The following is a 13328-nucleotide window of genomic DNA, read 5'->3' as shown; positions in this document are numbered from 1 at the left end:
CAAAACTCACTATTTAAAGGTTTTTCTCATCACCTCACCCCACGGGGGATTGGTACACAGAGAACTAACACAATTATGAGTAATTAAAAGCCTGGATCTGGTTCAAAAACTTAGTGCTTCTTGTCAAAATGAATGAATGAATACTTCACAAAAATTCAGTTAGATACAGGTATCTCACCTGTAAGGTGGTCTGGGAAGGCCCCTCCGAGGAGGTAACATTTGAGCAGAGTAGTGAATGAAATGCCATGGAAGACCATAACACGGAAGAAGACCATAACATGCTAAAGCTTTACTGGCTCTTCCAATGACTAGCATGCTTTTTCACACATAAGCAAAATTTAAATAAATAAGGGTCAAGTATATGACACGCTGAAAGGCTGGCCACTTCTGACTAGAATATTGTTTATCTATATTGATTCAAGAGTAGCTGTATCTTCAGAGAAAATGACTTTTTAGCCACAGGCTTGTTTAGCCAGGAAAAGAGTTAGAAATGGAAATCAGTTAAGACGCATTTAAAGCCTAATTCATGTTTCATTTCCTTAAATAAATCTTAAGTGTATGTCTGAAAATGTAGGGTTAGGCTCCACAAAATGAAGTTTTAGTTTTGAGGCTAAGTTCTTTTTACAAGGTAGAAATAGCTGTCACCAGCTTGGTTTGGGAATTACTCTTATGCTTGTAAGTGTGACATACACAAATGCTGAGAAGAATAGATATGGGTGAAAAATACAGGCTGTAGGAATAATAAATGAGCATAATGAATGTTAACTGGGTAAAAACGAATGGTACAATCCCCCATTACAGGGGTATACCATGTGTCAGAAGCTTGCAGCCTGAAAGAAGAAAGGATGGAATTCAAAAGCCAAAAAGCAGCACATCCTTTAACTTTTGGCTGGAGTCAGTATCAGTGTGACCTCTTTGGTCAAAACACTTCTCATCCCTGTTTCACCAGGTCATTCCTTCCTTCAATATGAATCATCTGTGAGAATCTTTAACAGGGACGTCATTGTCAAGAAGTTAAAAGCAATTGATAAGTTGTTCTGATAATACCTGTCAGTGAAATAACTCAGAGTACAAAACCCAGGCATTTAAGGAGTTGACAAGTATTATTAAACCTGTTTTGCAAGAGAAGAATCTGGTTCAAAGAGGGAAAAGCTGTCAAAGGTAACGCAGTCTGTAAGTGGCTCAGCCCTCCTGCCTTGTACAACTAAGCTCTAACTGCATGGCCTCTCACGGCCCAGGAGACTGGGGGGCCACCTCTAAACATTTATTGGTTCTTCCTTCTGTCCAAATTTGAAATATCATGACATTTTAAAGCTACAAATTTGTTTTAAATTCAAATATATTTCTTATAACTGGTTTTCTCCTTCATTCAGAAATTTATACTATTTAAAAATTAAAATGGTAGCAACAGTGTATTTCTACCAGTGTATGCTCAGTCGTGTCCAACTCTGTGACTCTGCGGACTGTAGCCTGCCAGGCTGCTCTGCCCATGGATTCTCTAGGCAAGAATACTGGAATGGGTTGCCATTTCCTCCTCCAGAGAATATTCTCCATCCAGGAATTGAACCCCAGTCTCCTACATTGGCAGGCAGATTATTTACCACTGAGCAACCTGGGATGCCCATATTTCTACCAGTCCTACTTCCTTTTTTTTTCCTTTGAGTACTTATTTGAGTACAGTCTTTGACACCCTACTGAGAGCTCATGTTTGAATTGGGAAGAATCATGGTGATGCTTTCATACAGAGGACAGTACTTTGTGCAGGTTCTTTCATGAACCTGACCTTAACTTCATGGCTTTAATAAAGAAAAGAAAAGATAGAAAAACCTAATTCAAAGTAAATTAGGATCTTTAATTCAGAAATTCTTCTGCCCATTTATAACTAATTTTTTAGTTGCTCTCCAGTCCACTTTCCACTCTTTAACTCATTCACTTTTAAAAAATAATAAATCAGCAATAAACTGCCTTACTTTGGGTTCAGCAGAAAGCAGATCAATAAGACAAAGGCTTGAGTGCACGTCCTCTATGCTGGACTATAATCCAGGAAGCAAGAGCCAGAGAAAGTGAAGCCAAGAAGCAGAAGCGTCTATACCAAGATACTTGATGTATTTTAACAGATTTCTCTGTCCTGCAGGACAGCCAGAACAGAAACAGAAACCCTGAAATGGTGAGAGGGTCGCCCAAGGCAAGGCTCTGTTAGGTTGCACCTGCAAGAAGCCAACTGGTGCTGGGATGCAGGGAGGCCAGATAAATCTGAAATAGTTACAAGTGGCTTCCCATAAAACACAAAGATATTCTTGGTACATACATTTCCGTGTACTTTCCCCACTCCCATCTTTCTCATGGATATCTGTCATTAACATTTCATTTTCTATACACTTGCATATCATAAGAGGATATATACATAGTATCTTTTTCCTTTTAAGAAACATGAATCAGGTTATACTAATCTTATTCTGTAACATGTTTTTTCACTCCTCTGTTATTTGCATCATGGTTAGATTTTATCTTATTGTCAGCAAGCTGATTTTGCCCTGTAAGAAGTTCATTGGAAAACACTGATTTAACAATTGTTGAATTAATGTCTGAATGTAAGAACGATAGTTACAGTTCTTGCTTATATTAATAGAAAAGGAATGCTGCTGATATTGGGAATGCAGTGGACAAGGTCTTGAAAACATGGAATTGTAATTGCCAGACAATTGAACAGTCATCCCAGCCTCCTCTTCCCCATTTGTCAACACCTCCACATCTTCAAATAAGAAGAAACAAAGGATGCCATACAAGGGAGACATGGAAAAGAGATGTAGGGGAGGAAATAACCACCTTCCCTCTACCTTTCTCAGTTCTTGACTGAGACCCCTGTAATGAAAGACAGATTAGCAAGAGGAAAACAGAAATTCAGTAACATGTATCCCTCAGATATACATGGGAGATATCCAGGGGAAGAAATGAATCCACAAGGTGACTTAGAATTTGGGATTAAATAACATCTTAATGGGGAAGGGAGAGGGGAGTGGTAGGTCTCTTCATTGTTTTTAGTCTACGTCATGTCTGACTCTTTTGCAACCCCACGGACTGTAGGACACCAGGCTCCTCTGTCCATGGAATTTTCCAGGCAAGAATACTGGAGTGGGTTGCCATTTCCTCCTCCAGGGGATCTTCATGGACCAGGGATCAGACCCATGTCTCCTGCATTGACAGGTGTATTCTTTACCACTGAGCCACCTGGGAAGCCTGGTAGAACCCTTAGGGGACAGTAAATGATTTTTAGGATAGACTGATGGCAGTCCTGGGTGTTCATTGGAAGGACTGATGTTGAAGCTGAAACTCCAGTACTTTGGCCACCTGATGCAAAGAGCTGACTCATTTGAAAAGACCCTGATGCTGGTAAAGATTGAGGGCAGGAGGAGAAGGAGACGATAGAGGATGAGATGGTTGGATGGCATCACCAGCTCAATAGACATGGGTTTGGGTGGACTCCTGGAGTTGGTGATGGACAGGGAGGCCTGGCGTGCTGTGGTTCATGGGGTCGCAGAGTCGGACATGACTGAACGACTGAACTGAACTGAACTGATAGCCCTTAGAAAAATAGATGAGAGGTGTGATAGTCTGCAAGAAAGGCTGTCTAGGCGTGGTATTGACTTCTCTTCTCCTTTCCTGTGACAAGAGTCATCCCGTCTGGTTGATCAAATTCCAGGAAGGAGATTGATGACAGCTGAGTTCCTATAAGGGCGTTCAGAGCAAACCTCTCCCTGCATCTGCTGGTTTTCAAGTGCCCACAACTCCAGATAATATGCCAAAGCAGCACATTTTGCAGTGGCATGTCCTCAACTCCTACAGTCATATTTTGGGGTGGCATGTTCTGCTGCTCTTCAGAGACAAGAAGAGACTCTTACAAAGGTTCATCCAGTTAGCAAATGGGGATAAGATGGTACAGACATTGGTCCCTGTCCTCGTACTGGAAAAGGCGACAACTGAGGGGAGGAAGAGATAAGAGTAGAACAGAGATGCAGACAGGAAAGAAAATAGTAGCATTCCAAAGGAGTGAGAAATTTAAGTGATGGCTAAATCAGTACAGTGCTTGTGTTAATATAAGTTGTTTAGAAATGAGTTTAAATCTCAGCCATCTGCTCCCACGTCAAACACATACACGCTGTACCCTTGACTTCACTCCTCCCCCACAAACACGTACATCCCAATAATAATCTGGTGATATGTTTTTCATGATTTCCCACAGTTGATAATAAAAAATACACTTAATTCAAACCAGTGATTTGTGACCCAGATCTAAGTATAAATATAGTGGAAGTCATAAGTTTATTTAGTGACAGTCTTACTAATTAAGTTATTTCGGCCTGTTTTTAGCCACATTGGATACTTTTTTCTTCTTAAGGTTGTTATGAATGTTGTTTGTAGCAGCATCAATAAGCCAAGAATTCACACAGTTACTCAATCACACAGATTACTCATCATTGCCTGTTCATAACAGAATCCTAAAGTGCTTAAGATTTCTGATGCAAATCAAACTCTCATCATCACTTGTCATTGCTAAATTAAATGACAGGATAATAACATTACATTAAGAGCATTTTTCTCTTGATTGAGTACCTTTTTCAGAAGTGAACCTTGTAGATGTATATTTTTTCCATCGGTACTATAAATGCATTTAGAATCCAAGATAAAAATAGAATTGAAAAGGGGAGGAGTAGAGTGGGATGTTTTCAAATTATTGATGAATCTCTTTTGAATCTCAAATAACCATATTTGACAGGGCATTGCTAGGGAACCGAGCAATGTTTTAGCCCAATTTATTGAGACTTTTATAACTTCATAAGGGAGGTTCACAGGTCAAACTTGGTTTTTATTGACATGATCATGTGTTCCTGGCATCAGTCATTGCAAATAGGCTGTTAGGGACCTGTAGGAACTGGCACTGTTCTGTTACTCTAATACAGTAAGATACTGTCTTCTGTTAGATTGCAGCCTATGTGGGAAATGAATATAAATTTCTAACCTGCTAAAGCAGAGTAGGTTCTCAGTTGACTTATTGTGGACTTACCTCTTGGCCTTTCCTTCTTGTCTAAAGCTAGTTAATGCCTGCTATCTCTCCACTGGCTCCAGGCCCTGGTGGTAAAGGATCCACCTGCTAATATAGGAGACCCAGGTTCAATCCCTGGGGTGTAAAGATCCCCTGGAAGAGAGCATGGCAACCCACTCCAATATTCTTGCCTGGAGAACCCCACGGACAAAGGAGCCTGTTGGGCTACGGTCCATAGGGTCACAAAGAGTTGGACATGACTAAAGCGACCTAGCACACACACATGCACAGCCCTTGGCCCACTTCTTTGTGGCCAGCTGAGCAGTCCTCATGCTGCTGGAGTCCATCTTCTCCACTTGTCCCTATACCCAGAACTCTTTCTCCTTTTAAAGTTGTCTATTCTTCAAAGGTACTGTTTCCTCACATCTTATATCTTTAATGTTATCCTAGAGAAAGTCTTTTACTCTTTCTGCCTCACTTAATACTATCCTCACTAGGCAGTAACATGTCAGTAAAAATCCTTAGCACTTGGAGATGTCAGTGAAGGTACAAACTGAAAAAAGATTGGCTTTGAGTTGACAATAATCAAATCTGGGTGATAGGTACATGGGGCTAGGGGAAGTCACTATAACAGTTTCTATAGTTTTATGTTTGGAATTTTCTATAGTAAAAATTGTAAAAAGATCTTTAGAATCCTTTTTTTTTTTTTTTTTTTGATTAATGCTCTTTTTGAGTCAGTGCATGAAATGGATGGTATACAGGTGGACTAGGACTAAAACCTAATCCTGCCATCTAAATACCCTACTTCCACCCCACCCCCAAGGAAACAAATAAGATTGTTTCATGCCTGGATTTGCAACTTCCCTCTTCTCCTTAGGTCTTACACATGGTTACCAGAATTATAGCACACTTCCTCCTTCTTGTAAGTGACTAGATAAACCTGAACAGAACACATTAACTTGGTCCCATTTTTTAAGTCCCACTGTGAATAAGGTTCTGTGCTGGGCATTGGGAAGCGAGAATATGAAGTTACTTCCCTCTTGGAGTTCCACGAGAAGGAAAACAGAGGCACCCATGAACAACCCTGATGCAGTACAGACGCTAAGAGTTGTGCTCTGAAGTAGAGCTACAGTGGTATGAGAGTGAGGAATTTTGTCAAACAGATGACTTCTTGATAGTGATACAAACTACTGAATATTATCTTCAAGGAAAAGAGAATACTTCTTGCTCCTGCTTGTAGTTCTGGCTGCTAAGACCAGGGCTCCATCAGATAAACTTCCCTCTGTCTTCTGAAAAACTCAAATTGACTGCAGTTTCCAATGTGCTTTTCCCCCCTCTTTTTCTTTTAAATTATAGCCTTACTTCTCGTCTGCCAAAAACTGGAGAAACCATCCATGGACATAAGTTTTTTATTGGCTTTGGAGGGAAAGGTGCCAACCAGTGTGTCCAAGCTGCTAGGCTTGGAGCAAAGACATCCATGGTGTGCAAGGTAAGCACAAAGTACAGTGAAGAGGGTTCTAGAGGCAAGAACCTGGTTAAGACATGAGCTCATTTTTTTATAAACTATTTAAAATGAGCAATTCAGTGGCATTTAGTATATTCACAGTGTTATACAACCACCATATCTATCTAGTTCCAGAACATTTCCATCATTTCAAAGTAAAACTCCTTACCCATTAAGCAGTTTCTCCCCATTCCCCCTCCTCTCAGCCCCTGGCAACCACCAATCTGCCTTCTGTCTCTATGGATTTATCTATTCTGGATATTTCCTATAAATGGAATCATATGATATGTGACATTTTGTGTCTGGCTTCTTTTACTGAGCATAATGTTTTCAAGGTTCATCTACCTTATAGCATGTATCAGTACTTTTATTCCTTTTGTGGTTGAATAATATTCCATTGTATATACCAGTTATCCATGTATCTGTTGATGGGCTGTTCCCACCTTTTGGCTATTGTGAACAGTGCCGCTATAAACAAGTACATGTACATGCCTGTTTAAGTATCTGTGTGAGCCTTTGAGAGGCTCATTGTTTTTAAAGATTTAAATAGGAGAGAGTAATCTTCCTTGTCCTTTGTATTAATTTCTACCTCACTGAATCCTCTGGGAAGTAGCAGTCCTCAAATAACTTAATGCTGCATTCCCTGAATTTAACAGGTTTATAACTGGAGTGTGAGAAGTGAGGGGAATTAGTCTACTCTGATGGGTTCCTGTGGTCCAGCTTCTAAACAACAGCATGAATCATCTTGTTTTTAGCAAGTTTCACTCCAGCAGCATGGCTTTTGGAAATTTGATCTAATAACTGGTGGTTGCCTCACCTCTAAGCTGTTTCCTTCTAATGCTATATCTCAGATCAGAAAGGAATCTGGGCCTTAATGAACTGCACATAACTGATCTTTAGTTCTGTTTTCAGGTATGTTAAGAAAAGACATGTAAAATATGGAAATCTTGTTTCTATCCATTCTACTGAAATTATTTGAAAATAAAACAAAATTGGCTGCCAAAGTTTCAATTTTTGCATCTTTAATGAAATTTTATTGGTATAATGGGAAAAATTCCCGTTATTTGTATTTGTTATTGGTATAACGGGGAAAATCATTTATTTGCTTTAGGAAAGCTAGCTAGGGTCTGCACAGTAGAGGATAAGAAAAACATGAGAAATTTAAAAGAATAATCTCTCTCCTGTGAGCTGGGTAGATTTTACCAAAACTTCTCTGAAATGTCATTTCCCATTATATACAGCACTTTTCTCTCCACAGGAGTCTTTAAATGATGTATAAACTATACAATTATCACTTCATCTGCTAAGGAACTGTATCTTTATTCTAATTGATGATATAATTCTCACCTGGCTATTTGGTCAAAAATATCACATGAAGCACAAAATTCAAATTAAGAAACCTTCACTTGCTAAGGTTGAGCTCTTAATATTTTTAAAATATCAATTAGCAATTATTGATGACCTATTATGTGCTAAGAATTATGGGACTGGGAGAAGGAGCTGATTAAAAGTATTAGGCCTGACCCATCCTATACCTGATTATAAATGGGGGTTTGGGGAACAATCAGATGGTGCAGGCTTTAAGCGGGGCTTGGGAAGTGAAAAGAAGATGGTATCATTTCCTGGCTGGGAAACCTGGACAGAGAATTAGTACTGGTATTGGAAGCAAGGTACCAAAAATGGGTGCCCTGGGCAGAGGGGAGTCCCCTAGAGTTGGAGATGTGAAAGGAGAGTTAGAGAACCCCCTGTTGGAAGCTTTATAAAAGCCATTCCTGTAGCCCATTAAAGTCAAAAATGGATGTCCCCTGCAATGTCATCCAACTCAACGATTTTGAGGTTGGTTTTCTTTTAGGTCTGTTGAACATGAGGCAAAGAGAAATGCAAAATATAAATATTTGAATTGTGGAATTGAACTTGGGAAATGAATCATGAAACCATAGGAGTGGAGGTGAGCAGAATAGAAGACAGAGGACTGTATTTTGGGAAATGCTCCAGTAAGGAGGTTGATTAAACAGCTGTGCTGTTTGTTTTATTCTGGTCTGTGTGTGATGGCTATGTGAGCACCTGTACAATTCTGAAAGTTCTTTATGTCTACAGTGCCTGATCTAGTCGTCTGTGGTTTAGCCCCACAGTGAAATTTACCCTGATTATCTGTACTGAAAGGACATGGAAACATGGCCTCATCTAAAACCTGTACAAGTTTACTTTGCTTAGATACCCTAAGGCACCTTTAGATATAGATTTATTTAAGCTTAAACAAAGTGCATCATATTCTTAGGCTTCTTAAAAATAAAATATCTTTTAATAAGAGTTATTGTTAACCATTAATCATAATATTTCATTCAATTGTGAGGTATATTTTTATTGAGCAAATTAACCTAACTGCCTTATGCTGCTGCTGCTGCTAAGTCGCTTCAGTCGTGTCCGACTCCGTGCGACCCCATAGACGGCAGCCCACCAGGCTCCCCCGTCCCTGGGATTCTCCAGGCAAGAACACTGGAGTGGGTTGCCATTTCCTTCTCCAATGATGAAAGTGAAAATGAAAGTGAAGTCACTCAGTCGTGTCCAACTCTTCGCGACCCCATGGACTACAGCCTACCAGGCTCCTCCATCCATGGGATTTTCCAGGCAAGAGTACTGGAGTGGGTTGCCATTGCCTTCTCCGTTTCTTAAAGATAACAAATTCCAAGTAGAAAACCAAAATCATTAAATTACTCAAGATAAAAATGAACAGATGAAGCAAAAGAAAAACAGGTAGAAAATGTTCTATGGCTTTCTTAGCAACATTAACCTATCTACTACTGCCTTGCAACAAGCTCAGATTCGAGCTCTGATGAAGGAACACTGTTTGATGATACAGGTACAACATCTTGCACTGAACTCAGGAGAAATGTCTGTCAGCTGTGATGAGGGCTGCTAAACAAGAGTCCATCAACATGTGTACAGTGATACATGCGTAATGAGACACTTCCAGAAGTTAAGAGCTGTGCAGGCAGTACTCAACTGAGTCATGAGCCAAAGTCATGGTCCACGCATAATTGGAGGTGATGTTTTAACATTAAAAATTCAGGCAGATATAGAAAATGAAGGTCTACTTGGCGGGGCAAAGAGCCTGTTAGGACACATTGCATCAGACCTCACCCGAATTAAGTATTTCCTCCTCCTCCATTTCACTGAAGCCAAACGTTAGAAGGAAGTTATTTCTAAATATCAAAAACCAGCAGCTTAGAAGGAGAATGATAGCATAAACAGCTCAAGGTTCAGTGACCCAGCATAAGCCCAGGGTCCTTGTTTCCCATGAGGGCAGAAAGAAGCCATGAGCAGGTGTGGACCCTGACAACCCACACAGCAAATCAGCAAACTGAGAGGACCTTCACAAAATTACCTGGTCTCGCCTCCTTCACACAATGGGATAGTCTAAACTGTCATATAAGCAGTCATCTATTTTCTCTTAAGAATGGTCAGATTCATATGCACACTACTGTATTTAAAATGGATAACCAACAAGGACGTACTGTGCAGCACAGGGAACTCTGCTTAATATTCTATAATAACCTAAATGGGAAAAGAATTTGAAGAATAGACACATGTATGTGTATACACTGAACCACTTTGCTGTACACCTAAAACTAACACATTTTTTAATATAAATTTATTTATTTTAATTGGAGGCTAAATACAATATTGTATTGGTTTTGCCATACATCAACATGAATCCGCCACGGGTGTACACGTGTTCCCCATCCTGAACCCCCCTCCCCCCTCCCTCTCCATACCATCCCTCTGGGTCATCCCAGTGCACCAGCCCCGAGCATCCTATATCATGCATCGAGCCTGGTCTGGTGATTTGTTTCACATATGATATTATACATGTTTCAATGCCATTCTCCCAAATCATCCCGCCCTTGCCCTCTTCCACAGAACATCAACTGTGCTCCAATATAAAAATTTTTTTTTTAATTTTTTAAAGGCATAAAGGTCTGTGACAGAGGCAGTATGTTAGAGCGGTTCCACTCAAAATCTGGTCCTCAGGGCAAACTGTCACTGATCAGGACAGTACAGAAACTTGAGAGTAAGCAGTTAGGAGCATTTTCAGCAATCTGAAGGTACCTTTATAGCTGCTGAATATAACAATAATAAACTAGGCCTTGTATTTTATATGACTTGTATTTTTATTTTACTGTTGTATTTTAAAAATTATTAGTCTATAATGTATAGAAAATGAAAAAAAGGGAAAAAAATAAAACAGAAACCTGATCCTTCACCACAAAAAACTTGAAAAGCAATGTATCCATCACGTTAGCCATAAAAGTACCCTTCTAAATGTTAGATCGTGTGCCAAGTTGCTTCAGTCATGTCCAACTCTTTGCAACCCTATGGACTGTAGCCCACCAGGCTCCTCTGTCCATGGGATTCTCCAGGCAAGAATACTGGAGTGGGTAGCCATGCCCTCCTCCAGGGATCTTCTGACCCAGGGATCAAACCTGAGTCTCTTATATAAGTCTTCTGGATTGGCAGTCGGGTTCTTTACCACTAGTGCCGCCTGGAAAGTCCTCTATGTTAGATTACTGTGGGACAATCCACTGATTGTGCACTGAGATTTTAATCTTCAAAGATCAAAAACTAGTCACCAGGCCTTTATAGATAATATACATAATGAAGTGAAATCTCTTTTCTGAACTCTGTTGAAAGATGACTAGCTAAAACTAGTTGGCTGTATTGATAGAAATGCATGTTCAAACACTAGGATCCTATGACCCTAACCAGTATGCCTCATACAGGAAGAATGGAAGAAACAGTTGGATTACCACAAACCCACCACCACTCTCAGATAAGCAGGCCTGATAATGGAGACTGAAACATTAACTTTGCATGTTAAAAGCCATCATTCAGTAAGGTAGACACCCGTTTATCTAGGATTTAAACAACCAGACAGCATGAACTGGAATTTTACGTATTCTTCTTTCATCTTTTATGATAAAGCCACAAATGACAAGTTATAAAATTACCATGAGGGTTTTCCTCCAAAAAAAGCAACTGCTGAGTTTTGTTATGTGACAACAAATGCAGCTTATAGCCTCTTCAACGTGCTGCTCATTGTGACCCTCAGGCACTGAAAAGCCACAAAATCTCTTGAATCATAAACATTAAATTATGTTCAACTTAGATTTACTGTTAATTGTATCTTCATGTATTCTAACTTTGAAACTCAGGAACCTGTTTTAATACATGTGATCATTTTTTTAGCAGTATAGATCATTTCATGTGTCCCTGGGTATGCTATCTTGGTCCCCTGTTTCATTTACCTCAAGTATATGTTGATGGGTGGAATTCCTAGATATTTTCTGCCATTCAAGGATGCCAAGCAGCCCATCATTCCTCACCCATTTGACAATGTTGGTTATCATGACCGTACTAACTGCAGTTACTCTCCTCAGCACTGGTCATAGTTCTGGACCGTGGAAGCCGCTGAGTGGCTCTCCCTCGATGCAGAGAGATCTTTCCAGTCCTCAGAGTGAAGGAAGCACCTCGGTGCCCTCAGCATGAGGAACTGCTCTTGTTCCCGACACAATCCGGCCCTTTACTTTTCCATGATCCTAATTCACATCTCTCCACGGCCACACTATCCATTACACTAGCCACTGGCCACATGTGGCTATTTATATTTCAATGTAATTCAAGTGAAATTAAAAACGGAGTTCTTCATCAGAAAGAGAAAAACAAGTATTGTATATTAACACTTATATGTGGAGTCTAGAAAGATGGCACTGAGGAACCTGTTCGCAGGGCAGCAGTGGAGACGCAAACGTAAGAGAACAGACTTCTGGACATGGGGACAGAGGGCAGGAAGGAGGGGCTGGGACAAAGGGAGAGCGTAGCATGGAAACATAACCACGAACATCTGTAAAGTAGATAGCCAGTGGGAATTTGCTGTATGACTCAGGGAACTCAAACCAGGGCCCTGTGACAACCTAGTGGGGTGGGATGGGGAGGGAGGTGGGAGGGAGGCTCCAGAGGGATTGGACGTGTGTATACCTATAGCTGATCCATTTTGATGTATGGCAGAAACCAACACAATATTGTAATTATCCTTCAATTAAAAATAAAGAAAAAAAATTGAGTTCCTCAGTCATGCTGGCTACATTTTCAAGTGTCTGTATTGGGCAGCACAGATATAGAACATTTCATGATTGCAGAAAGTTCCACTCTACAGTGTTCAGGTAGGGCTGAAACCTGGGATTTCCTGAAGGGCACCTGGCGTTCCGTAAGTTGCCTTGGCTTACGTGTGAGTGGTTGTCCCTGGTTGCTGCTGACTTGGCTTCTCTCACCTGCAACAGCCTGACACAGGCTGCCTCAGACTATGTGGTTTTCCCAGAGTCTTTCTTCCCAAAAGTATTTCAGTGCTGCAATCAAAAGAATATGAGGGGGCCTTCAAGAAGGCTGTTCTAAGCAAAACCTTGGCTAGAAGCTTTCTGTAGCCATAACCAGCATAGTCTGGATGCCTGTAAATTATGTCCCTTTAAGAATGATAAGCTAGATTCAAGGAAAATGAACTGACAAGCAATTAAGATGATCAAATATTTACAGAACACCTTTAGTGCACAGGACTGGGGGAGGGATAAATATATGCTAAGCTAGAGTCTCCAGTAAGCCTTTAGGAAGACTAGACTTTAAGACTGGGCAAACATGATAAGATGGTATTCAATTAAGTGTTTAATTATATGGTATCCATGAGGAATGCTGTAGGAGTTCTGGAAATAAAAGGAATATCAAGGGCTAGAA

At 40.3% G+C, this 13328-nt stretch overlaps 2 protein-coding genes across 2 annotated transcripts in view; one reads left to right on the top strand and one right to left on the bottom strand.

Moving 5' to 3' along the window:
- RBKS (ribokinase) overlaps nucleotides 1–13328 on the top strand; it is a 96921-nt gene that overhangs the window by 23684 nt on the left and 59909 nt on the right. The window contains exon 2 of the mRNA XM_010840667.1: nucleotides 6398–6530. Coding sequence (XP_010838969.1) covers nucleotides 6398–6530 — 133 coding nt within the window. The remainder of the gene's footprint in view (nucleotides 1–6397; nucleotides 6531–13328) is intronic.
- The window catches only part of BRE (brain and reproductive organ-expressed (TNFRSF1A modulator)), a 474306-nt gene that overhangs the window by 447746 nt on the left and 13232 nt on the right, over nucleotides 1–13328 (bottom strand). The gene's annotated exons all lie outside the window — the stretch shown is intronic.

This window comes from Bison bison, unplaced genomic scaffold, assembly GCF_000754665.1.
Source record: "Bison bison bison isolate TAMUID 2011002044 unplaced genomic scaffold, Bison_UMD1.0 scf7180017864145, whole genome shotgun sequence".
NCBI classification, from domain to species: Eukaryota; Metazoa; Chordata; class Mammalia; order Artiodactyla; family Bovidae; genus Bison; species Bison bison.
This window is presented reverse-complemented; position numbering and strand designations above follow the sequence as displayed.